At 31.6% G+C, this 27,484-nt stretch overlaps 2 protein-coding genes across 2 annotated transcripts; both read left to right on the top strand.

The window, feature by feature from the left end:
- The first annotated feature begins 10,939 nt into the window (after window positions 1-10,939).
- Window positions 10,940-12,819, top strand: LOC125818191 (protein NUCLEAR FUSION DEFECTIVE 4-like). The gene has a single exon (XM_049497730.1). It carries the CDS (start codon window positions 10,961-10,963, stop codon window positions 12,683-12,685), a length of 1,725 nt encoding a protein of 574 aa, XP_049353687.1. The 5' UTR covers window positions 10,940-10,960; the 3' UTR covers window positions 12,686-12,819.
- Window positions 12,820-17,379: 4,560 nt separating this feature from the next.
- Window positions 17,380-25,929, top strand: LOC125818196 (uncharacterized). The gene is made up of 12 exons (XM_049497741.1): window positions 17,380-17,550; window positions 20,461-20,632; window positions 20,725-20,787; window positions 20,889-20,994; window positions 22,741-22,845; window positions 22,917-22,993; window positions 23,084-23,213; window positions 23,786-23,858; window positions 24,085-24,276; window positions 24,926-25,046; window positions 25,210-25,434; window positions 25,501-25,929. Exons 1-12 carry the CDS (start codon window positions 17,471-17,473, stop codon window positions 25,546-25,548), a joined length of 1,392 nt encoding a protein of 463 aa, XP_049353698.1. The 5' UTR covers window positions 17,380-17,470; the 3' UTR covers window positions 25,549-25,929.
- Window positions 25,930-27,484: the final 1,555 nt, after the last annotated feature.

Raw genomic sequence — 27,484 nt, 5'->3', positions numbered from 1 at the left:
ACTAGAATCAGGAATCAGGAGTTGATAGTCAGGCTCAAGGTCGGGGGTAGGGAATTGGATCTTGGTCAGATAGAAGTTAGGTACTGCATCGAGAGTTGAGTTTCAGATTGAGAGTTTAATTCTGGATTAGGATCATACTTTGGGTTTGAGTTGAGGCTGTATCAGAATTAGGAGCCGGATCTCGAATTGAGGTCGAAAGTCTAGTTTAGGGTTGGGGTCATGGTTGATCCCTGAGTAATTGATTGAGATCAGGAATCGAGTCTTGAATCAGATAATAAGGTTGAAAAGGGAGTTTTTAAAAATATATCATTTTTCTTAAATCATACTCAAAACATAAAGAATTATTTTTGTTATTTTCTTGGTTGTAGAATGAAATCAAACAAGAATACTGACCAAAAGGTAATATTTTTAGTCCCAACAAAAGTAACACTGTTTTTAAGGCAATTTTTTTGAACCTTTTTGGCCTCCATATTTGTCTCCTACGCCACGCTTCTTATTCTTTTCCGCATGATCTTTTATGTGTTTGGAAGAAAATTATGGAATAACGATAAAATTATTTTTAATCAGTACATGATCAGATTGTGATTTGATAATACTATAGTATATAATTTTTTTGTTTGTACTTTCCTAATCTTTTCTTTAGGGGGGAGTAGAGTGGTACCCCGTATGGTAATGGAAGAAATTCGACATTTGAATAATACATAACATATAAATATGCATTTTAACTTGGTCTTAGTTGATAATTATGCTTTTCAATTTTGACGGTACATAAGTAATTAGCACTTAAAGTTGTATAAAGTTACACAAATAGACATGTGTGTCTTACGTGACGTCCTACACGGCAATTTCACATCTTACGTGACGTCCTATGTATATTATGTCACGTAGGATATATGTGTCTATTCGTTTAATTCTACACACGTTTAAGTACCCACCTTGTGCACACCCAAAATTGAAGGACATATATGTCAACTGAAGTCGAGTTAAAAGGTGCATTAATATATTATGCCTTTAAAAAAGCAAGATCAATCTAAATTTGAAATTTATAAATTTTTATAATAACTGAGTTGATAATCAAATATTATCTACGTTTACTAAATATTTTCTTATGTATATAAGATTTATTATTAAATTATCGTCAATTCATATGTTACTCTCTGAATCTGCCAATGCTTCAATATTGCTCAATTACTACATGAGAAAAGAGGTGTATAGATAGATGTACAACAAGAAAAGTAAAATGTTCATAAATATAAGAGTGAAAGTAGAGAAAAATTAGGCAGACATTAATTTGATAATAAATTCAATAGCATTATTGTTCAACGTAAAATTAATGTGTATATAGTGTTTCTCACGTTTCAAACGAAACCTCTGATTAAGGGTGAAACAGTTCCATCACTGCACCACAATCCATATTGATAGTGTTTGTTCGTTAACGAGTACACAACATAAAAAAGTAATTCTAAATATGAAATAGTTAAAAATACAAATACAAGCGGGCACACAAAAAAAAATGGAGAAAGAGGTGTCCCTATGAATACACTGAGATAAATAGAACTTTTTCCTTAATTAGAGATTTTACATTTAAATTTTATAAAACAAACTTTTGATACCAAATGTTTTTTAAATATCTTTAATAAATTTTATAATGCGTAAATTCGAATTACTGCTATCTCTAATATTAGATGAATATATAACACATAAAATAGAGGGTAAAAATTAGTTTCTCATATCTTATTATGAAAAAATTGAATGATTATAATGGGAAATATAATGATTAATTATTGGAACAAGGATATGCATTATCCTTTAAGAAAATTAATAAAATTACGCTACTTGTGCATTGGATTATCATCATAGTTAATTGTCCATTGGTGCATTAGATTATCGTCTAGCACAACTAATTATGGTGCCTAACAAATACAATTTTCTTTGACTTCTTATTCATTTAATTTTAAGGTTCAATTAATTTAAATTCGAATTGAAAAGTTTCATTCTGAGAGGCAAAACACTATATCATAAGCGACTTTACACCTAAAATTTGAACTCAAAATATCTGATCAAGAATTTTAAAAAAAGTACTTATTAATCCATCACAACTTTAATTTGATGCCTAACAACTATGTACAATTTTTTCTAATTTCCTCCTTGATGTTTAATTTAGTACCTGTTTTGGAGCTCAACTTATCTGAATTTGTATAGAAATATTTTATTTTAGAAGGTAAAGCATTCCGCATATTCATATTATAAGCGATGTTATATCTAAAACTTTAATTCAAATCTTCTTATTGAAAATATATACAGAAATACTTATCAATCTACCGTCATTTTTAATTTAGTGCCTAACAAATACAATAAACAACTGGAATTAGGTAATATACGTGACGTAACTAAACTTTAAATTTAATAAATATATTGTTATCTTAGTTGAAGCCATGTCTCTTTCATGTATTCACTTAGAGATTAAGGAAACTTCTAAAGTAGATTTGGTCCATAACTTCTTATTTAATTGATTAATTTAATTAGTTGCTAGTAGTAGTAAGCTACTAGTAGCCTAGGCAAGTTACCTTATGTTTAGGGATATATGAAAAGTAGTTATGTCAACTAATCTTTAATAAAATCAGTAACAAACATTTTAAGTCATTGATTCAGTCATTAATTCTTATATTAAAATACGCGATTATGCGTCTATGCTTGGTGTATCATACCTTAATTATATTTGATACTTACATTAAGGCCTCGATAATTTGGATCTCATTGTATAAAGTTCATTTTAAAAAAAGTTGCACTCTAATAGATTTTTTTTTTCAAATTCTCTTATTAAAGATAAAAGAGACTTATTATCCAACCATCGCACAGAGTAGTTGAGCTATATTAATATTGATGATACATAATCATGTAGCAAACTAATCATACAAGAGTATTGATCTAATTTATTTGTGTGTGCATGTGTTTTTAACCTCTCTCTTTTTGCAAAAAAAGTAAAGAGATTTATTCATTAGTAAAAAAAAGAAGAGAAAATCTGAGCGAAAATTGAATTGAATCACAAATTAATAGTAATTCAATTAATAACGAATAAAGTGAATTCTTGATTTATAGTGATCATTCATTTGATAGTAGACTCGTAAGTGATGAGAAAAGAAAATAAATAGTTTAATTCACACATTTAAATGAAGAAAAACTACAAGAACAATATTCTATTCATTGTGATCTCATAAGTGAAGTCTAACAACTCTCATTTTATTATATTATTTGGCAATATATATTTATATATATATATATATATGTATATATATTGTTTTGAAAATAGTTGGAGTTGGAATTTAATTTTGTACTAACAAACTACATGCCAAAATTATTATATTTGAAAACCATTTGTACTACAAAACCAAAAAAGTAAGATGCTCATCAATATAAGAGTGGAAATTCGGAAAAATTAGGTAGTTGTCAATTTAATAAATTCAATAGCATTGTACAAAGTAGTAGTAAAATTTAATATGGTATGTGTACATCACTTTTCAACTTATCCAATAATAATAACACTATAAGAGCTAGTTTTAATACTTTTTCAACTTATGTTTCTTAGATTGATCTTAATTAATATAATTAATAGAAGAATCACCAAAAAGAGGAGTCACTTGTTAACAAAAATTGTTGTACTATCAAATAATTAAATTATGTTACATAAGTTAATTCATTAAGAAAAACTTTTTTTAAAATATTATTTTGACCTCACAAACTAAGTAAAAACAATTGATAGGAAACACATCAATAAAAATGAATATGTTAGAATCTCTTTTAACTTCTTTTTTAAAATGTATTTTCTATTTAATATTTTTTAATGATAAGAATTCTGACTCCGCCACTAATTCCAATCATCTATATATCTTATCCACATTATTATTCATTGTTTTTCTTGGAAACTAAGAAAGTGAAGAGAAAAGAAATACATAATGTTGCTTCTATGCCAAAAAAAAAAATATGCTAAAAGGAATGGTCCACATTTATGACAATTTAAACTATATATTATATATCAAGGTCCAAAATGTATACCCTACAAGCACAATAACCTAAAAACATTGATGTGCCCTATTCATTTCAACTCACATTTTGCCCTTTTTCAGATTGCTGGACCATATTATATACACTTTTTTAGGTTGAAATCAAAATCATGAACCCATCAAGGCCCTAGGTCTACATAATTACTCTGATCATATTAGTAATCATATATATTATACTTTGATTATTGAGTAATCACCTTGTTGATTATTACTCAATGGATTAATCAATTGACCTACTTTTTTTTGGTGTGAGTTACATAGATCAATTTCACGTCTATTTACGGGGTCAACTTATATTAAATTGAGACGTTTAACTTTAAATGTGATGCCTTTCTAATTTTCTAAAGGCCAAAAATATCTCAAGACTTCATTTTTTCTTTTAGATTTTCTAAAGTCAACTAGGTCCCACTAATCTGATTCATACTGAATAGATTTATTAAAGAATATACAACCTTCATCACTGAAAGATTTTTTATTCTCTCGACTTGAACTCAAGACGTTTAGTTAAAATTAAAGGAATATTAGTCATGCTATAAGTAGTGGTAGAGAAATGACTTCCAAAGGAATTATAAACTTTAAAGAACTATTTTTTTGTTTCTCACAAACTTTGGTCTGACTAATTCGAATTTGTGTTGCGTAAAGCTTATGAAAAGACAAAATGTTTCTTAGCATGATTCTTTTTTCGTTACAAGACTTTAACCCAAAACCTCTAATCAAGATTTAGAAGAAGAATTCAACTCTGCCACGATCCTCGATGATAATTAAAAATTACATTTAGGACAAATTAGTTTTGTGCATTAGAAATAAATTTATTACATTATTGGATTTGATCACAACACAATTTTATTGGTTTGGCTTATCCAAGAAAGAAAGAAAGAAAAAAGCATGAGAAACTCATAAATTGAAATGGGACCTTTATGTACCCTCAAAACTCTAAAAAGTCATCATAAGCCATATGACAATTGAAAGGTTTGTAGATTCCCTTCCCTTCATGTTAAGTCAATAATAGTATATCATCATGAGCCAGAAAACAGATAAGATTCTTTCATCTTTAATTAATAGTCTCAATTTTAAGTTTTCGAGATAAAAAAAAATTTAAGCAAAGATCATTTTTCCTTTTACGAGCCTTACACTATGTGATGATATAGACTGCATTTCTTCATTTGTAATTCTAGATCTTGAGTTTGAGTTCTGAAATAACAAAATATCTTTATAGGAAGTGGTTTCCACTTTCATAGGTTTTACACAATACAAATTTGATTTATCCTAATTTACGTATAACGTATGGGAGTTGGTTTAACTGTCCTAATTATGTCAGAACATTTTCGAGATGTAAATGAGTGCGATATACTTCTATTAATTGACTATGTTCCGTTTCGTTCGAGCAGAATCAATCCGACGTAAAATGAATATCAAACATCAGACGGTGAGAAAAAAAAGTAGTGTCAGAACATTTTCGAGATGTAAATGAGTGCGATATACTTCTATTAATTGACTATGTTCCGTTTCGTTCGAGCAGAATCAATCCGACGTAAAATGAATATCAAACATCAGACGGTGAGAAAAAAAAGTAGTAATCCTTTAGGTTTGAGACATATGATTGAGCATATGACAGTGTATATAGAGACCCTACTGGATGTGGAGTGTGAGCTGTGTTAGCACATGTAATGCTACCTCTACCTAACAAAAGAAAACTCAAAACTTAAAAGAGGAAAGCCATGTGATGAATTATTTGTTAGAGAATATTTTTGCAAGTAGTCTTGCCTTCTTGAATGGAAACAACTAATGACATGTTTTGAATTGTGTAATCACATTGCCTAGATATTTATGATACTTGTATTAAATTAATTATTGACTTAATGATTTCTCTAATATCAAAAGAAAAACAAGTCAAATATCATTGAAATTATTACAAGGAGTATACAGTTTAAAATATGAATTGGTCAAACAATGTTATATATATACTTATAAAGATTGCTAATTGTTCAAACAATGTTATATATATACTTATAAAGATTGCTAATTGTTCTTACATATTTACTTCTTTGCTAACACGAATTACCGAAAGATTTGTTTTGGACCCTTGAACATACCTTATAAAAAATATACCTAGGGTGGAAAATATGCCAAATTGTATAACAAAATTTGATGAACTTGTTATACACAAATTTAAGTTCTTGGGTGTTATATTTAAATTTTCTTGTTGTCTGCGTGCAGTAATCGAATACATTATATTTTTCTATTTTTATCTTATTTTCATTGTTCGATTACCAAATTTGTTAGTTGTCTCGTTCATCCGAATTAATTTATCGATCATTCAACCACTTATATATACTCACACAATAAATCAATTTAGAAAACATGATATTTTTTCATATGTAGCAACATGATCATCATTTCCTTTGTGATTTCCTTCTTAATTTTCACATTCTTATTTTGTTAAAATAATATAATTTGGGAGCTTCACATTTGAAAACAAAAAATTCACATCACATCATCTGGAGTAGAAATTACATGCATAAATATATCTTGATGTGATACTTCTATAAAGAAAAAATTATTTATCCAAGTTCCATATTTCGACATTTATAATACATTTTTAGAGTTAGATTAACTTTGATAAATTATATGTCTATGATATATCTTTTCCAAACATTTCATGAATTGAAAAAAAAACAAACACTTGAAAGCCTTTTAAAGCAATTTTGTGTTTCTTTAGAGTTTCTACAAGAATCAAATTTCTAGAAATTTAAAATAACTAATTGCACCACAATGTTATGGGATAGTGGACAATATGTATACCAGTTAAATAAGTGTATAATATATGGACACTGATTATATATTAAAATTTAAAAGAATATTAGTGAGTAGTATAACAATCCCAACTATTTAAGTGGATCATCACTATTTGTTTCTTGGACCTCACTATTATTTAAAGAAAATGTTGAAAGTCATTTTTCATGTTTGGGCCTAAAGTACCTCATGAATTTGGGTCATTTGCATCTTTAATCTTTGTTCTTCGAGATAACGGACATAAGTTTATATTTCGCATCATAATATCCTACTAGTATGTCACGCACTATTGAGAAACATATGTACGCTATACATGAATTCAAGTTCTAAGATAAAAATTAAGGTCAACTCATTTGAAGGAAAATCGTGCAATTAAATGCATGAATTTTCATCTAAATGCAAATTTACATTTTTTTCACCCAAAATGCGTCTAGTAATCTCATGTGTGTTTTGGTACAAAAGAGAATATTTTTTCATGTTGGTTAATTTAAATATTTTCTGTAGGTAAACGAATTTCTTAAAAATAAAAAAAAATAAAAAAAGATTTTTCTAATAAAAACCGTGTAAACAAGTTCCTTAAGTGACCTTTCACCTTCAATACCTCATCATCAAACTCCCACTTTCCACCTCATAGTGTTTCTTATATAACATCTAAATATTCTTAGGACAAAAAAAAATTACTTATAAATCGAACACAAAAAATAAGTAACTCTCTTATTTTCTTCTTTTATACCAAACACACCCATAATCTAAACTTATTTTCTATTTGTAATGAAAAGCCCAAAGGTAATTCTGAAGAATTTCTATGGCCCTTAAGCCCAAAATCAACCAGAAATGTGTGAAAATTAAGTGGGATGGCCAGTTTTTGGGTCTGCTTTAAGTTTTTAGCCACTCTTTGAAATGATTAATTGGGTACGAAACTTCAGCAATTTTTTAAACCCCACATTTTCGATCCCCAAATAAAGAGAGATCGACTCACTTTTCTTGCTCATTCAGATAAAGAAGTTTCAAAAAACGATGAGTTATTTCTTGGATTTCACTTATCCATCATTCGAATTCCAGTAGTGAAATCTGGAGAAGTTCAAAACAAAAGAACGACTCATGAAATTTGGAACTTTATAGCTTGTGAACCCCATCAAATTTACTTGGGATGAAGGTTAATTATTTTTCTTACTAAAGTTGGAGATAATTATCTCTAAATTATGTATATAGTAAGTATGTTGCTACTCAAATTATTTTAATATAAAACTTTAATCTAAATAGAACAAATAAATAGTCATGAGAAAAGGGATTAAATATTCTCTAGTGGATTTTACTTTTTTCTGTCTTTGTCCTTGCATTATTGTATATCACATGAATGTTTTTGGTAAGTGAGTTTTTGATATTTTGTCAACAAGTCTCCTTAGTCATTATTGCTTTTCCAATTCACATTTGAGATTTTTATGTATCATGTGACCTCTTTCACATGCAACTTTTGACTATTTCTAAATGCTAATTATATTCGAGTGACATGATCAGAAATTTTATTAATTTATTTTTAAAATATAATAAATAAGTGAGTTAATTTTTAATTTATGTTTAGAGATTCAAATTCTAGCTCTCTATAGATAAATCATCTTATATAACAAATATAATATTTTGTTAATTTAATTCAAATGAATATCCTGACGATCTCTTTACTCTTAGATCTGCTCCTAGAAACAAGATATACATTGATATATAAAGATGTTAGGACTTATACCATCATTTCGTTGACCTTTAAAAATGATATTTATCGATATTAAATTTTCAAAAACTACATACTTAATGGTGTTTTGGAAAAAGGTTATATTTGTTTCTCATTGGTATAAAAAAATCACTTCTATTCTATATTGTACTTTTTGTTAAAAGAAAAAAAATACTCAATATTACTAAAAGTGGCTCGAATATACCTTTCTTCCATTAGAGTTGGTGAAAGATAAAATAGATTTGGACAAGTGACGTTGCATATCACACGATGTTTATCTGATCATCTTATTAAAATATCAGCATCACATGAGATAGAGTATCCACTTTTGATCGTCATAACAAAAGTGTGATATATTTGAATCAATATAGTATAATGAGATATTTTTAAATGAAAAATATAACGGAGGATAAAATTAATTCTTTTTTCCATCATAAAAGAGTAAATATAATTTTTTTCCTAATATTTTAAAAGAGTACCAGCAATATCATCAAATATAATGAATCATGACTCTTTGAGATCTCGAATTCACTAGGGAGGTTTTAACTCGCACATAATATATAGATTTATAGTTAGTTTTTTTAATTATACATATAATATATTGAATCTTCTCAACTTTTTCTAATATATATATTTTTTTAGTAAAACTTCTATCTCCGTCACAAGTTGTTATTGTTATATCAAATTCCTTTTATGTAGTGGCATGATGGCATCCGACCTTCACCTTTCATTTTAGTTCAAAGTGCATTAACAAATCATACAATCATATCCTCTTTTTATATATAGCAAAAATAAAATAAAATATATATATATATATTTTGGATGTGTAGATAATTGTTGTTACTTGAGTATATAATAATTAGGAAATTGCTTAGTATGTCATTAGTCAATCAACAGTGACAATTTTTTTATTCATATATTAATGGATTTGAACTAGGAAAAATTACTTGTATTAGCAAATCCAATATTAGTTATGGAACTTTAATGTTTTACCACAAATAAACAGAATTTAAAGAACAAAAAATTAACTTCTTTTCCTATTATATATTCCGCTTTAAAAAAAAAGAAAAGGAAAACACAATCAATAACCCAAGAAGTTCATGTCAAAGCTTATGTTATTCAAACTCTTCAAAAATGCAGTTATATATATATATGTGTGTGTGTCAAATTTTTCAAAAATGCACTACTTCTGGAGGATGCGAAACACACATTGTGACATTTTTAAAGAGTCTGAACAATATGTCGAATCTTTAAAAAATGTACTACTTTTGAAGGACGCAACACTCACATAATGACATTTTTTAAGAGTCTAAACAACATTATCAACCGAAGTAACATTTAAATCTCCAATTTAGTTAGTTACTTGTGTCCTTACATTTTGTATGAGCTTGATTTAATCTGATTTATAGGAAACAACCAAAAAAGAAAAAAGTTATATCATGTCATTTTCACCATCTACTAACTAGAAAAGTAGAAATCATTTTCTTTTTTCCTCTAAAGGATAAGTTCAATCTTTTTTTAATACTCATTTCTCCAATATAGCCAAAAAAGTCTCCTAGATTTTTGGCTCATTGAGTATTTAAGTCATTGTTTTGTCTTAGTCTTTGTTTATATTACTATATTTTCTTTCACATTTCTCAATCATCTTTCTTTGACCTCTCAAGTTGTTGTTGATTAGTTTGATTTTTTCCATCAACTATCTGCCCCACTCACTTACCAACATGAGCTAATTGTATTTTATCCACCTAGTGTTAGATCCAAAATTTCGAGTTTATAAGTTCTGAATTACATAGAATTAGGATAAATACAGAGTTTGTGTCAAAGCTGTTAGTACGTTATACACAAAGTCGAATTCAATATATTATGTTTATAAATTCTGATTTCCGGAATAGTTGGTTTCTTATCACGAATACATTATCTATATTAAAGCTATTGAGTTTGACAGAACTATATCATAGATCCGTCTCTTTTCACTAACCAACACAAGCTAGCACACATTTTATACACAGAGTCGGATCCAAGATTTTAAGTTTTAGGTTTTGATTTTTAGGATAATTAATTTCTTAACACAAATACAGAGTGTGTATCAAAGCTACTGAGTCCAACAAAACTATATCGTAGATCCACCCAACTCACTAACCAAACCAACATGAGCTAGTCAGATCCAAGATTATAAGTTTACAAATTCGAGTTAATTCCAAGGACGCTTGGTTTCTTAACATAAATACAGAGTTTGTATCAAAGCTATTGAGTTCGACAAAAACTAACCTTATTTACAAAAACCATCACACAAAAAAACAAGATAAGTGTATAGTACTTAGAGAATAGAGATTACCTTTCTCTTATTTTTGTTGTTTACTTCACATAGAGGAAGAGAGACATGGGAGAGATGCCAATGGGCAAAAGCCATGAAATTTTGCAATTCACCAATCATGTTATACAAGGTAGGTGGTTCTCTCTTTTTGCTTCATTTCTAATCATGGCTGGAGCTGGTGCTACTTATCTATTTGGTACTTACTCTAAAGAAATAAAATCTTCGCTTGGATATGACCAAACAACACTTAATCTCTTAGGTTTCTTTAAAGATCTTGGTGCTAATGTTGGTGTTTTCTCTGGTTTACTTGCTGAAGTTACTCCAACATGGTTTGTTTTACTAGTTGGTGCATCCATGAATTTCACTGGGTATTTCATGATATGGTTCTCTGTTGTTGGCAAAATTCAAAAACCAAATGTTTGGCTTATGTGTATGTACATATGTCTTGGTGCTAATTCACAGAATTTCGCGAATACTGGTGCTCTTGTTACATCTGTTAGAAACTTCCCAGAGAGCAGAGGAAATCTGATTGGTTTGTTAAAGGGTTTTACTGGATTAAGTGGTGCTATAATGACACAATTATACTTAGCTGTATATGGAAATGATGCTACATCACTTATTTTGCTTATAGCTTGGTTACCAGCTGCAATATCTGTCATTTTTGTGTATACCATTCGTGAGATGAGAGTCGTTAAGCAGCCGAATCAGTTGAGAGTTTTCTACTATTGTTTAGCTATAGCAATTGTGCTCGCGTTGTTTCTTATGGTTATGACATTGGTTGAGAGGACAGTTAGGTTTACTCATGCTGCTTATGTTGGTACTGCTACTATAACTTGTGCTTTGTTGTTTTTACCTCTTTCGGTTTTCCTTAGAGAAGAGTTAGGTGTTTTTCGTAGAAAGAATATTATCGAGCCTCCACGAGTAAGTACCACCGAGCATCCTCCAGTACCAGTAGTAGTAGTAGTGGAGAATAAAGATACTAATAACAATTTGAAGTGTTTGTCATTCAATGACATTTTCTTGAATAAACCAGAAAGAGGGGAAGATTATAGTATATTGCAAGCACTTTTGAGTACTGATATGTTGATTTTATTCGTTGCTACGTTCTGTGGACTTGGGACGAGCTTGACTGCTGTCGATAACTTAGGACAGATTGGAGAGTCTTTAGGATATCCAACAACAACAATCAAGTCCTTTGTGTCACTTCTTAGTATATGGAACTTTTTTGGGAGAATTTTCTCAGGATTTGTATCTGAGGCGTTGCTCGTTAAGTACAAATTCCCAAGGACACTTATGATGACATTAGTCCTGTTGTTATCCTGCATTGGACTACTTCTCATCGCGTTTCCATTCAACGGATCAGTATACGTTGCATCAGTGATCATCGGGTTCTCATTTGGTGCACAATTGCCTTTACTCTTCTCAATCATTTCTGAACTTTTCGGATTGAAGTACTATTCCACATTGTTCAATTGTGGTCAATTGGCTAGCCCTCTTGGTTCATACATATTGAATGTGAAGGTAACTGGACCGCTCTACGATAGAGAGGCATTGAAGGATCTCGCGAAAAAAGGCTTAACTAGATCATCTGTCAAAGAATTGACATGTATTGGGAACCAATGTTATCGACAGGCTTTTGTTATCTTGGCTAGTGTCGCGTGTTTTGGGGCGCTAGCCTCGTTGATTTTGGTTGCAAGAACTATAAAATTTTATAAAGGTGATATATACAAGAAGTTCAGAGAGCAAGCTGAGGCAACTGAGGCAGAAATGGCTTCAACAAACAATAAATAGGCAGATATATATACACTAAGAACATTATACAATTTAAGGCCAAATTTTGGCCTATTTAATTAGTTTTTTTCTTTCTTGATCATTTATGTATCCATTAATCATGTATTAATCCTATGAAAAGAAAATTGTCATTTGATATTTGTTTGTGTATGCATTCATAGCAACATAGTAAATTGTTGAACTAGAAAACTACTGCCTGTTTTGGTTATATGTCGTTGTGTTGAGGGTCTATCAGAAACAACATTTCTACTCCACAAAGATTAGGGATGGCATGAATGGAGTGGTGCGGGTTGAGCTTAACCTGCAAAAATTTTAATCCTCCCGGCATAATAATTTATTTCATTTTCAACCCGCCCCACCTGTATAACAATTTATTTCATTTTCAACCCACCCCACCCACATAACAATTTATTTCATTTTCAACCCGCCCCGCATGAACCCGCACTGCATAATATTTTTAATATATTCTTTTTCTAGTTAAGTTTGATACTAAAATATAATTCATAAAAATAAATTCATTTTTTCATTAAGTTGTATTAATTTTAATAGGATAGTGACTTGAAAAATTATTTTTTAGAGGTCAATTGAAAAACATGTAAAAAATTATATTATTTTTTCTTGAACCATTTTTATTTACTATCTTGAATATTTTAGTAGTTTAAAGAAATTATCTTAATCAATAATGCTCTATGACTCTTATAATATGTAAAAAGTTAAAATTAAGTTTGAACCCACATAAAATTACATATACCCCGCAACCCGCCCCCGCCCCATGTTAGTTTTCAAAAAACCCACTTCAACCTGCCCCGCATAACCTTAAACCCCCCCCCCCCCCGTCCCACATAGCCTTAAACTCACCCCTCCCCGCATCCACCTTGCCCCATTGCCATCCCTAACAAAGATAGAGGTGAGGTGACCTCACTGAGGTTTGCGTACATCTTACCCTCTCAAGACTTCATTTGTGAGATTACATTGAGTATATTATTGTTTTAGTTAAGCAGAAAAATGAAAATTAAAAAAAAAACACTAAAAATTGTGAGATTTTGTGCAACTTGGAATTAAGAATTAGAGAGTTGGCTAGAAATTGAAAGACAGGCTAGTTTTGTCTGTTTTTCTGGTGGCACACAAGTTAAAATAATCAGGCTAAAAGAAAGTATTTTGGACTAGTAGTAGATCATATTCTTGGCATGTCTCCCTTTTTCTTTTTCCTTTTGTTTTCCATTCAATGTTTGGTAGGATGGACTAATTCGAATATGCGTCACGTAAGGTTCATCAAAGGTAGGAAAGTGTTTTTTAGAATCCTATCAATTTTTTTTTTTCATTTCAATGCTCAAAGTCGAAATTTTTAAGTAAGGGTGAAGAGATCTTATCTATCCTAGCGCAAGCTTTGATGGTCCCTGACATGACATGTATTTTAATATGACTTAGTGGTAGGTAAAACAAAAGAAAATGGTGCATTATAGCAAACTATTATTTCAAAATAAATATTATAGCTACAGTTTCATTTAATTCTAATGGATAAATTATTTATATACATACCTTTTTTTTTCTCCATAATTTCCATTATTCCCTATTAGTTCTAAATTTTTTCAAAATTCCTTATTTTACTCCCAAACTCCCAAACGCTAGATACATAAATCTTAACTTCCAAAACCAACATTTATCCCTTCCTTATTTCACTCCACAAATCTCTTCCTATTTCTAGTCACACCAACAACAATTTCCTCTTTTTCTCCTATCTATCAATACCTTCAACAAGTTCAAAAATAAAATATTATTTTCTTTTTTTCATCCTTTTTCTGAGGTTATATGTCTGTTTCTGTATGTGGATGTAAAGGTGCCTAGAATTGGAAGATTTCTATTTCGGCCTCTTTATTCAATTATATTTAGGTGCCATAATATATATTAATGTATCATTCACATTTTTTCTTGATCAAACCAAGTAATTTACATATCTCAATTGTTACACTATTTATATGTACAATATACATAATAATAGCCTGATATATTTATATAAATCTGTGATACACACGCTCAATATTCAAAACATATATGATACATCTCAACTATTAATCCATTTATTACATGTATCATATACATTATATTATGATGATACATTTTTATACAAATCACATCCAGATACAAAATAATGATCACATCATAATCCATAGTTACAAAATTATACTGCACGTGCGTTGTTTACCACTAATGTATCATGATTTACATATTCACATCAAAACGACAAAACAAAATTATAACCGTGATACATTAAAAGACTATATACCAAAGGTGGAGGGGGCAGATGGAATGGTGGAGGAGGTGGTTGAACGGCCGGAGATGGATGATAATACAAAAGATAATTCCTTCGTCGGATAAGAAGACAATGAATTAATGGCACAAACTCTTATTTTTTCACCTTAACGATGTATCAGATCTCCTAATTATTCCTCAACTCATCGATCTCTAGTTCAGTTGCAATGACTAATTTGAGATTCACAAACAAATATTTTGACCAACAACAATTCCAAAACTTTTGTATCGTTCATACCTCACCTCACTTTCTCAGATTCTGGAATGTCTCAACAAGATCGACATGTTCATGTTGTATCAGTACAATTTGTTGACAAGTTTGATTCAAAAATTGATTTTTTTTGGAAGAATGGAAAGAAGAGTTTTGGGATCTAAAAACACATTACATATACATCAAACTACTAATGTATCAATTGTAATCAGTAATGTATCTTGATTTATATATCAATACAAATTAAAAAATTAAAAAATAGAGGGTATACATAGCAAATCCAAACAACTTGAATCAAAATTGAAAGGATCTTTGATGAACTTAAAGATTCAAAAGAAAATCGTTTGTCCAACAACAATTTCATCACTTTCGTATCCTTCATAACTCACCTCACTAACCCAAAAATTCTACAAGTTTTTTAAATCAAATCTGAAAGGTTTCTCCACTGAACAGTGGGGAGCGATTTGAAATTTTGAATTTCTTCGTTCTGGATTTTCCTCTGTATGATTGAGAGTAAGAAGAAACGTAAGCGTAATTTATGGGATTTAATTAGATTTTCAGATTTTATTCCCCTTTTAGCGCAACAGAAGGATTCTTCTTCTATTAGAATTAATGTATCCGGATAGTGAATTAATTTATCCGGATGGTGACTTATGTATCCGGAAGGTACAAATTTTAAGGGATTATTGTAATTAGAAAAATAGTAGGGATTTGATGTAATTTACTCTTTACACTATGATATTTATGTAAGTTATACAATTTTAATTTGTAGCAAACACATTGTCATTCTCGCCCCTCTCCCTTGAGTCTCACTTGCCACTCTTCATTCTCTCCCTCGCCTCTCTCCCTTTTATACAAACACAAATGTATAAATTGTGTTTGTGTTTGTATAAAGCGAGAGCTACTGTACATACAAATACAAATACATATCTCTCTGTCCTGTACACTTACAATTATACTAATATAAATCTTCCCTGCCAATTCTCTTTTGCCTTTTTCTCTTTCTCTCGCTTTATGCAAACATAAATAATATAAATACAATGTATAGTTTGTGTTTATATAAAGTGAGTTAGATTTGATATACAAATACAAATATTTTAACTCGATTCAACTGTATTCAAATTCAAATTTTATGCTAATATACAAACACAATCATTAATACATATACATAGTACTTACATATATACAATTATCTAACTGATATCCATATACAATTACCTCTCCCCACTCTCTGCCTCTCTCTCCTAATCTCGCTCGTTACTCTAGCCTAACACAAATAACATATACATATATAAATACAATCTTCATAGACAGAGACCCCCAATTTATACAAGTCCACGCAATTTATACAAATCAAATTCTCCATAGCAAAACTTTAGTTATAGAGCGCTAATATGATTTTTATGTTTGCTATTCCTAAAATTTACTCTAAAATAAATATTCACTTCCAATGAACGAAGTTTTGATCTAGAGTTTTAGACACAATCGAACACTAATTTGATGAACATATTAACCCAGTCGATTTGGATTTTTTTCCAATGAATAAATATCGAGTTGATATCACAGAAAGTCATCGAATTATAACATTACGCAGAAAAGTCATTAAATTAATTTTTCTAATTATAAATCATTCAACTTTCTCTAATTTTCAAAAACGTCATTTTGGTAAATTTCTCGATGAAAATTGGCTAGAAAATTCATATTTTAGTTTTTTTTTAAAAATATTTCAAACTCCCGCCAAATAGATTATTAATGATTCATTCCGACCCAACATTTTAAACTTTCTATAAACAGACCGTTTAAAATCTCTCATCCTACTAATACATTTGAGGTTCATGCATGATCAAAAACATTTAAAGTAATTATTCTCATAACGCTGAAATACTTGAATTAAAACGATGCAACTACAAATGTCTTATTATACTATTTACCCAAAATAGCAAAATCCTCAACTCCTACTAATCTCAATTAGTACTACCAAAAATAGGAGGAAAAAATAAAAATGCAAACAATGGAAAATTAGCAAGCCAAAAGTGCAATTCATCCAAAAAAGAAAGGATGAAAATGAAAAAGAAACCACTTTTTTTAGTTTTCCCGGGCAAACCCGAGGCTATAAAAGAAGCCGAAGAGTCAATTTTTTCTCCTTTTTTTGTCTGTTCATAATCTCTATAATTATAGAAGAATTACTGTGTTTTTAAGCGATAATTAGATTTTTGTTTGTTAGATTTGTGTTTAATTTTGTTGTTGTTGAAGCAATTCAGTTGATGACGGAGATGGATGAACCTCTGGATTTTGAATTTGAAGAACCCTGCATCGTTAGCCCTATTGTTACTAAACACAAAAAGTGAGTTTTTTTTTCTCTTCCTTTTTAACAATTGTTTTGTTTTGTTTTTCCTGTTGATTAGATTGCAAAATTATATGCTCTTTTGATTAGATGGCAAAATTAGATGTTAGGTATCTAGGGTTTGAGTTGCGGGCGGTTTACTTTTTTAAAAAAAATTAGCTTTGATGTCGTGGTCAACTTTTGCGCACCTGGACTATTGTTATGACTAACTCCATGGGATACCTGCAACTTCCCACCAATGTTCCACCACCAACATGTTTCTGGGATTTGAACTTGAGGCATTATTGTTTATTCAAGTACCATAGAGTGGAGTTGGAGTCAGGATTTGATGGTTATGAGTTTGGAATTTTTAGTCATTTTGAGTTACTGTGTTTTAAATTAATAATTTGTCCCTGACGGAGATTAGGATAAGCTTTGATGAATAACACTTTGTTTGGATGGTTTTTACCTATTGTTTTACAACGTATTGTATCGTCAGTGGCGGATTCAGGATTTAAAGGTTATGGGTGCTCACTTCTTTTAACTTAAAGTTGCTTTCCAAGAAGGGGTTACTTCCAAAAGCTTACTAATATTTTTAAAGTTTAGTTAGTAAATGAAATGCTAAAAATCGAAAAGTGAAAAAACAATAAATCGAAAAGAAAAAAAAAGCAAGCAAATAGTAGTGAAAAGGTATAAAAAGAAGAGTAAAATGTAAAAAAAATTCTGTTTGCCTTTTTTCCAATTAAAAAAAATACCTGGATTCGAACCCTCACACTCGAGAGCATCATCGCAAGCTTTAACTTTGATCTGAGAACCAAAGCACCCATCAACCTTTTGGTTGATGGGTGCTCAAGAGTTGATTATATTAATCTTTCAATATTTTCTATAAACATATACTAAATTTTCGTCGGGTCAATGGGTGCTTGAGCACCCAATACTCTCTGCGTGGGTCCGCCCCTGTGTATCGTATTGTATTGTTTTAATAATCAAGACAATGTTTGGATAGGTGTATCATTCTCCGTTGTTACATAATATCACGCATCCATAATTTGAATGTTAACTTACAAGGAAACTAGGGTACGAGGTAAAACTACTTTAAAAAGGTGGGCGAAGGATAAAATAGAAGTATTGAATAATAAGTAAAGATAAAATAAGAAGAAATTATTAAGGTAGCGACACGATCATACCAAATCGGTCGTTACAAAAAATGGATCTTTTTGTTGTTACCTAACAATGGATTTAAACGATGCGCTATAATCAAGTTTGAGTTATAATCAAAATAAACATTGTATTTAAACTAGCAATACAATACAACTCAACGTGTAACAACCATCCAAATAAGGTGTAAAAGAAGAATTGGTAAAAATCACACATGTGAAGCAAATCAAACCTATTTTTAGACTTAAAAGATCAAGGAAGAGTAAGATAGATTTAAGGACGGTAGGTGGGTGTCTAGGATCGATTCTCAAATGGGTCCTGACTTTTCAACACTTGCTCTTTCAAGTCCATATGGCCGTGATCTGTCATTACGTGCGACTATATACATTATGGAAAGAGAAAAAAAATCTAGTGTCAAGGGTGGTTGATTTCATGCTCCTGAATATAGGAATCAAAAGTGAGTTGTTGTGTGTTCATAATCTGCTGCTGAATGGGGTAACCAAAACTATGGAGTTTTCTGTATCCGCTTCCTACACTCAGTTCTACCCTGCCTTACAGAGTCTTTTCTAACATTTTACTATAAATTCAAGTTATAAGCACTAGGTAAAATTTGTGAGGTAGCAGTGTAGTTTAATAGGTTGTTGCAGGTTCTACTATTTTTAAGGTTGTCAGTCTATGTTGTAGTTACTTTGGTGGTGTTAAAGTTCTTAGTGTATGACAATTGAACTGTTTTATCATGTATTTAAGTATTTATTTTAGAATTCTGACTTGAACCAAGTTTTAAGGTTATAAATTCTAATTGAGATACCCTCCAGGCTGTTCGTTTTGTATCAGTTTGGTGAGAGGAAAAGGTGTAAGAATTAACCTTATGACCTTAAGAGAGCTTAAGCATAGTATATAGAAGCACTATCGTGAGTTAGTGCTTTTATGATGGTAGACATGTGAGGTTAATCGTTCACCTCCATGATAGCAACTGCCATTGTTATTGGTGCTTAATCCGGAGACAAACTTTTACAACAATCAGTTACCACACTGTATTAACGCTGGAAGAATTGATTTCGTTGAATCATTAATAATTACATATCTACACCCTAGAAAATGAAATACAATTAGGATGATTCATATGGACCACATGCTTTGATGACCTCAAATCATATGGACCACATGCTTTGATGACCTCAAATTTTTTATGACATCATTTACTTCAGCAGACCAATGATATGCGTGTAGCCAAAATTTCCGTGCTAGTGTTTGGAGATCTGTAAAATTATCCTTGACCTCTTTTATTATTTAGACAAAAGCTGTTAGGACTGAAGTACACCTTTAATTTATGTTATGTGAAAAATACCAATTGGATTACTTATACAAAATAAAAAAGAACTATTACCATTTGAATACGTAGAGATGGTGGAGAGAGTTGCTGATGTCTACCATTTAGAGCCATTTTCTCAGTTAATTTGAGTGGTGTCTGAGTTCACTATTAACAAATGTTGGCCGGTTCTTGCTTCTAGACTTTTCTAATAGTCAAGAATATCGTACTGGATTCAGCATACAACCATTATTTTTTGTCTTATCCCCCCCCCCCCCCCCCGCCGCTCCCCTGAAGCACTGAATACATAGTGAATATGCATATTTTTACCTGATTGATAATGTAGCTGTGGAGACAGGCTAGTCTCTTGTTCATTTCTCCCGTTGTTATATATTCAGCCAATCGAATGGTCTTAACACTGTAGTACTGTCTTATGTTTTCTTATTTCAACTAATATTTTCTAGGAAGAAGGTTATCGGCTTAGATGATCTTCTCAGTGACTTCTACCAAGTGAAGAGCGACATACCTAAGAAGGAATCTAAACGTGCAAAGATCCACAAGTTTGATGAGTCAGATGATGATTTGGATACCAGAGAAGCAGAGCTTAATAACTATGTTTACAAATGCCAACAACAGGTATGCATTTTTGTTTCTTTTTTTTCCAAGTGGGTATGGTTCTCAATTTGATCCTAATGTTTGGCAACATTGAATTTTGTTTCATTTTGTAGATGAATGAAATAAGCACTGATGATCAAATGCCATTATGGGGTCTTCAAGTTTTTGGGGACCAGGTTTTATCTATTAACTAAGACAAGCCTAGCGTTCACTTTACACTGATGGTATCTTGGGTTTGAGTGAATTATAACGTATATCTTTTCCTGTCTGACTGCAGAAAGCTATGGCCACACTTACTTTTCCCGAGCTTAGTAGTTGTGCCCTTTTGCAGTCCTTTATGGAGAATGAAGCTAATTCATTGTTAGGAATTAAAACAGAAGAAGGTGTTGTCTCCTCCTCTCCCTCTTATCTTTTTCCTTTCAATTTTTACTGAATTCGTCACAATTATGCTTTGTTAGTGACAGCTCTATCTTCAGATTTAGCTCTCTGTTGATTTATCTGAGCTATAAGTACTAGTGCTGGCAAAATGGATAAAATACCCAAGTATCTGTCCAACCTGCCCATCTAGAAATGGGTTGGATAAGTGATTTCTTAAAACTGGATCAAGCCGTGTAACTTGTGGTAAAAAACGAATAAAACCACCGATCTAAATGGGTAAATCGGACTTCCCAACATGACTGGCTTACAGTCCATAAGTTCCGCTCTGCTGCTACTGAACTAATCTGGGATGTGCAAAGCACGATTTTGTTTTTGGTTTTGGTGAGAGGGGTGTGGAGGGGTTTCTTCTCCTTTGAACAAAACATATTATTTTCTTTTGTCAGACTGTAAAAGTAAAGCAGATTCATACCTGGTTTAAGAATTTTTTCTCATTTCTGCAATCAATTTACACAGAATAATATATACAACTCAAATTCTAGTAGCTTTGTGAAGTATTTTGCCGCAGTGCATGTTATTTTGTTTCAGTTTAAATAGCTGAAAACCCAATTAGAGTATTAAATAATTCTTAGTTTGACTTCAATCTATCTAAGAGCCCGTTTGGATTGACTTAAAAAAGTAGCTTTTAAAAAGTTAGTCAAACTTGAATGATTTTAAGTCAAAAAATAAAAAGTTGCATTTTGCTTTTCTGTTTTTGGTGCACTAAACTGTATTCTAGTGACACTGAATCAATCTTAGATGTCTTAGGCACCATTTAGGATTGGTTTCATATCTGGTATATTCTGTATCTATTCCATGTGTAAATTGGTTTTTTCAGTGCTACCTAAGTACTGTTTTTAATACAAAGTTACCTTAATTTTGTTTTATCAAATCCAAAAAGAAACAGCACTCTTTATTATATAAGCTGCCACTGAAATATATATATTTACTATAATTGTGATATTTATGAAAAAAGAGTACTAATATCTAATTTTCATTGGACTTTTAGTAAATTATGAATGCATACTTGCACTGTGATTTCATTGTATAATATAATTTTCTTTTTACGAAATTATGTGACAATGGATTTGGGATACACGTGCGAAGCACGTACCCAAAGACTATTATATATATAAAGAGAGAGAGAGATTTTTTTTCCGCTTCTTGACTAATTACATGGGGTACTCCTTCTCAAAAAAAAAATTACATGGGGTACTTGCTACCTCCCACCAATACAATACCGGTTCTGGGTAATTCTATCCATTAGGACTTTGACAGAAGGGAAGAAGTCACCTAGTGTTTTTTGGGTTTCCGTTGGGATTTGAACTTGAGACCTCATGGTTCTCAATCCACTTCATTGACTAACTAGGCTACACCCTTGGGTGCTGCAAAAAATTAGTAGTTTGTCAAACTATTCCATTGATCTTGATATAAATATGTTAGTGAATTCTAATCTTGTAAATTATATAAATAGAACATATGGATCCATATTATCTGTCACTCGGTCCGTTTTTTGTCTGTAAATACGCTCGGGACAGATATTTTATATGTTTTTGTCTAACTTGTTTTTAACCCACCCATATCTGATCTTGATCATCCCATTTTCCAGCACTATGTATAACTCAAGAACAAGTTCTTAGAAGATTCAAATGAGTTATTTAATCAATTTTATCGGGGATTAACTGTGGGGTTCCATATCCATGATGCTATTGCAGGAGAAGCATTTCTGGAAGGATTGCTTGTGAACGGTTGGCTTTTGAAATTGGTTACAGATCATGGTCGAGTTGAAAAGTGCATAGGAGCATGGACATTTAGTCTCAGTGAGTAGTAGTTCTTTCCAATTATTGATGCTGAATGATTCTGTAGTTACAATTGCATTATGCCCTCTCAGTGTTATATTCACCAAAAGAAGAGTTGAGGGCAGCAGCATGTGAATTTTGCTGTTCTATTCTGTTACCTAAAAATCAGGTTTTCATCTCTGCTCCGGAATGAATAATATATCATCTGTCTATTCATGCAAATTTCTTAAGTTATTTTTCTCTCCTCATGCTTTGTAAGGTTGAAACTGTAATGTTTGAGATGGGATGGTTGCCGAACCATTCAGAACTTAGGCGAGCACTTGAAGTATATGGCTTTCTGTTGGATTCCCCTTCCAAATCTTCATCCAGCATGGAAATTGTGGATGGAGGTACACAAATTCCACCTTAGACTGATTTTTCCTGATAGCAATAATTGTCCCCTGCAAATTAAGTTTCTACTCTATGTATATCTTATTTGCTTCAATCCATGCTTTTGTATATTTTTTTTGATGACCTTGGTGTCCCGGCCAGCTTTTGCCTTGACCATCTATATAGTAACCATTAATTCTTGGCTTGCAAGGAAGTTATCAAAAAACTACAGGCAGAAGAGCAGTGGGGAAAGAGTATATCAGTGTCGGTCTTTCTTGTCTATAGGGTACTAAATCATGCACAAATTTATTGTGCATGCATATTCTTCAAATAAGGTTTTAGTTATTCACTTTACCTATTTGTTGCTAAATTTCCATAATATTTGGATTAAACTGGAAATGTGATAAAACGGGAGCTAGGGCTTATATAGTGGGTAAGGGTGTGCAACGTAATTTAGACCTTTAAGAAGGACGTACATAGTTTCTTAGGGTTTGAGATTTCATTACTAGTATAGTCTTATTCAGTATTTACAAGGGCCATATTTCTTACTTATGTATTACAAATCCTCACAACTTCATATGCTGTTTCTTAGATTCTGATTCTGCTGGACCGCCTCAAAATATCAAATACTGGATAAAATATGTTTCTGTTTGTTGCCAAGCAAGGTATGTGATGTGCCGGTCTACTTTTGGAGCTTAATTTGTGTTTTATGGGATTGTAAACATTCATTTAACTGTTAGAAATTAGAAAAAAATTAATACTTGATGTAGAGCCGTGTTTATTATAAACTACTTTGGAACCTACTTTTGATCAGAATCATTTAGGTTCTATTGATCCAGAATCATGGCATTATATTAAATCTCCATCTTTGCTTTTTTCGTTTTTTTATAGGGCCAAACGTTCAGTTTTCTCAACAGCGGAGGTAGAAGATTTGATTACCTCAGTGATCTATCTCTTCTTAGATCGGCAACTTATTGGCCTGTCTTCAGCGTTGAAGGATTGCTTGCACTCACTTATTAGCTTCTTTAGTGATGATGCATTCCATTTAAGCTGTCAGAAAATAGCAAAATCCCTCACCTGCAGGTTCTTTATAATAGCTTTCATTGATTTCTACAATTAGTTTGACTGTGTTCTAAAGTAATTTAGTACCTCCGATATTCAATTATTTCTGCACATGGATGGATCTTACTCCTCTCCCACTTAGTAGAGAGAGAGAAGTGGAAAGAGGAGACAAATTTAGTGGAAGAATCAGACTAGTTGCATATGAATACAAACTTGGAACATACACCTTTCAGCTTAAAAGATGCATTTTGAATCTCATTTTTATTGTTGCTGTAGAGGGTGCATTTTTTTTATAATACTACTGTTGTTTCTTCAACTTTGTTTACCTTTACTCTTTTTACTGTCTGTGCTTCTTTTTCTTCAATATTTTCATCTTGCCCCCCCCCCCCCCCGCGGCCCCCAAGACCCCACTTGTGCGACTACACTGGGTATGTTGTTATTTGTCCCGGTGACTGATTTTCAAATCATGTACAAAGTTGAAATTGTTCTATTCTGACCCTTTTGCATCTTAAGTATTAGTAATTGTTAATTGTTATGCATTCATATCCGTTTTTCCTTAGAGCTTTATGTTTTAGATACCTGCTTTTATGGGTCTGTAGATTTAGAAGTTTTATATTCTTTCAATACTCCTTGCGTTAAAGTTATATGACGGGACAAGCCATTTCTTCAGAGTTCCTACTGATGTCAACTGCTTGAGATCTGTGGAGAGTGTAGCTGGACTGGATGCTCGTTCCAAGCATCTTAGGAGTGTGCTGGCCTTTCAGTTTCTTGTAGCATGTTTTGATGACAAGGTAGCTTTGACGTACTTTTACTATCACTACTGCTATTCAAGTATCCTTTCTGCCCCTCATCATGTTTGTCATCGTCATATATTTGTCATGCCAGGTCTTGAAATGTGTTTTCTTCTGTGAAGCTAACAATTTTTTGGCATACGTCACCTAAATACTTGTGCAGGTACATGATGAAGAACAGATCTTGAGATCTCTAATCTCCATCAATCTGAAGCATAAGAATTGTGATCTTCTCATAATGTATATTCAACTGGTTCTGGCAGAGAACTGGCTGTTTTGCAACCCATTGTTAAAAGATAAACCAATAATCAGTGAGACATGGAGCGCGTGCCTTAGAAACTGTTCCTGTCAAATCACTAGCACAGATTTGAGGTCTTATGCTTCTAAGGTAAACTCAACTTTTATCATCTTAGTTACTTTTCAAACTCCTCCTGATGTTTGTCGTTTTTGTTAGGTTCGTAGTAAAGCATCATATCTTCTTCAAGGCAGCGCCACAAGATGATTCTATCCTAGCGCAGAAAATTCTTCCTACAGTGAATCAGGCTAGCGACAAAGTAACTAACTCTGAGCATAAGAGATCGATATATTTTATGTGTAATCTACAGACTTGGATGCTTCATCGACTCACGATGGAACCAGAAGATTCATCGTAGCATCTACAGAAAAGTTGACAGTGAGATGGCTGGCCATCTTCTACTGACTACAATTTTTTGGTAAGCAATGCAGTTTTTGTTAAGACTGATTGATCTGCCGGGTTCTTTTGTCATTCTGGCTCCTCACTAGATGGAACAGCTTTGCACTGTTTTTGCCCTTTCAAAAATTTGTGCAAGTATAACCTTTACCCTTTTGGATAATGTTAGATATGAGTTTAATGTTTGCTTGTATATTTTTCAACCTTACACCTCAAAAATTTCGAAATAATACCTTCTTAAAAGAAGCATAATTGTTGGTGTCACTACTTCAAATTATGAGTTCTTAAGGACTTGTACACTGCACTAAATCGTAAGCTAGGTGGAAGACAAGTTTTGAAAAATCAAATCGAGTATTAAATTTGATTTCATATAGTAATTTCAATGAGTATTTTAATAAGTGTAAATGCAAGGACGAGACGTATTTTAAATAACATGGGGTGCACGACCCATAAGTCTTATGAGTATTTAATTTTTAATATTTTATAAATAAATAAAAGATGAAATACAAAAAAAAAGAAAAGACAACTTTGTTTTCATATAGAATACTACACAAAAGATGAAACTTTTAAGAAATTGGACTATACAAGTTAAGCTCATTTGAGAAAGAAAATTCCCATATAATTACTTAATTGACACGACACAGGAGAAAATAACAATAACTATGCATTAATTTCAAATAAGTTTGAATCAGATATTTAAATTTTCACGACTCCATTTAAACTCAACTTGTGTCATCATCGTACCAAATAATTATTTTTAACTACTAACAATAAAATCAAAAAGTTCACTTGAGCATTCACACCATACAAACTAAAAGTATAAGTTTACAAGTGAAGTCTACGGAGGGTGGTATATATTTAGCCATAACCAAAAGTTGTTTCCGATAGACCTTTGGGCACAAGTAAAGTTCACGCAAGATAATTTCAAAAATTAATTATTAACCAAACCAAAAAAACAAAATGTATGAAATTTTGGCATGATTTTCAAAATTCAAAACACATATTCTTTCTACATTTTTATTAAAGAAAAAAGAGAAGGAATAGGAATCATCATCCTCCAATGTGGCATTTGACTATGAATTGCCTGATGGACAAGTTATGAACTTTTGTGCTGAGAGGTCCTCTTCTAGCCAACGATCCTTCCTGTGCGTTGATCGTGGATAAGACACTTAGAAGAAGAAAAGATGGTTAGCTGCAAGATGACTGACATAAATTTCTTTTTAGGAGGAAAATGGAATCTATCATGAAGAATCCGGGATGAAGACATAGGCCCACAGTGTAAAAGAGGTAAGAGAGTTTCATCTACAATGTTAACAAAAAATTTGATAGGTAAAGGAGGCAGACAAAAAAGCTAAACATCTTTTTATATGCAATAGCAAATGATTATCGTTAGTGGTTATCTTGCTTGTTATAAACATTAGGAGCATTTGATGGTAAGATGCCATATATCTTGGTATCTAACAGGTACCCTGGGGTATGTAATGAGTGAGGTTGAGGATGGAAAGCCATTCAGCCAAGTCGTTAATGCTGCTAAAAGCCTTGGCTACACTGAACCAGGTGATAAGTTACAACCACCCTATTAATGTTTGTAAAGCCACCATATGAAAATTGAAGATATGAGCCTGCTATACATGTAACCTGTATAGGGTTTGGTGAATATGTCATCAATTGACTTTCCAAACATTGGGTAACTAAACATTACGGATGAGCTTGAGTGACATATCATCAAGAAATGGTACTTTGAGCC

Source organism: Solanum verrucosum, unplaced genomic scaffold (assembly GCF_900185275.1).
Source record: "Solanum verrucosum unplaced genomic scaffold, falcon-dt-bn FXZP01000253.1, whole genome shotgun sequence".
In the NCBI taxonomy this organism is placed as follows: domain Eukaryota; kingdom Viridiplantae; phylum Streptophyta; class Magnoliopsida; order Solanales; family Solanaceae; genus Solanum; species Solanum verrucosum.
This window is presented reverse-complemented; position numbering and strand designations above follow the sequence as displayed.

What these genes read in the sequence shown, in the direction of transcription:
- LOC125818191 (XM_049497730.1), top strand. Translation starts at nt 10,961, where the DNA reads ATGGGAGAGATGCCAATGGGCAAAAGCCATGAAATTTTGCAATTCACC.
- LOC125818196 (XM_049497741.1), top strand. Translation starts at nt 17,471, where the DNA reads ATGACGGAGATGGATGAACCTCTGGATTTTGAATTTGAAGAACCCTGC. An exon ending in ATTGTTACTAAACACAAAAA is followed by an intron (nt 17,551 to 20,460) that starts GTGAGTTTTTTT and finishes AATATTTTCTAG; the next exon opens with GAAGAAGGTTATCGGCTTAG. An exon ending in TTTACAAATGCCAACAACAG is followed by an intron (nt 20,633 to 20,724) that starts GTATGCATTTTT and finishes TTCATTTTGTAG; the next exon opens with ATGAATGAAATAAGCACTGA.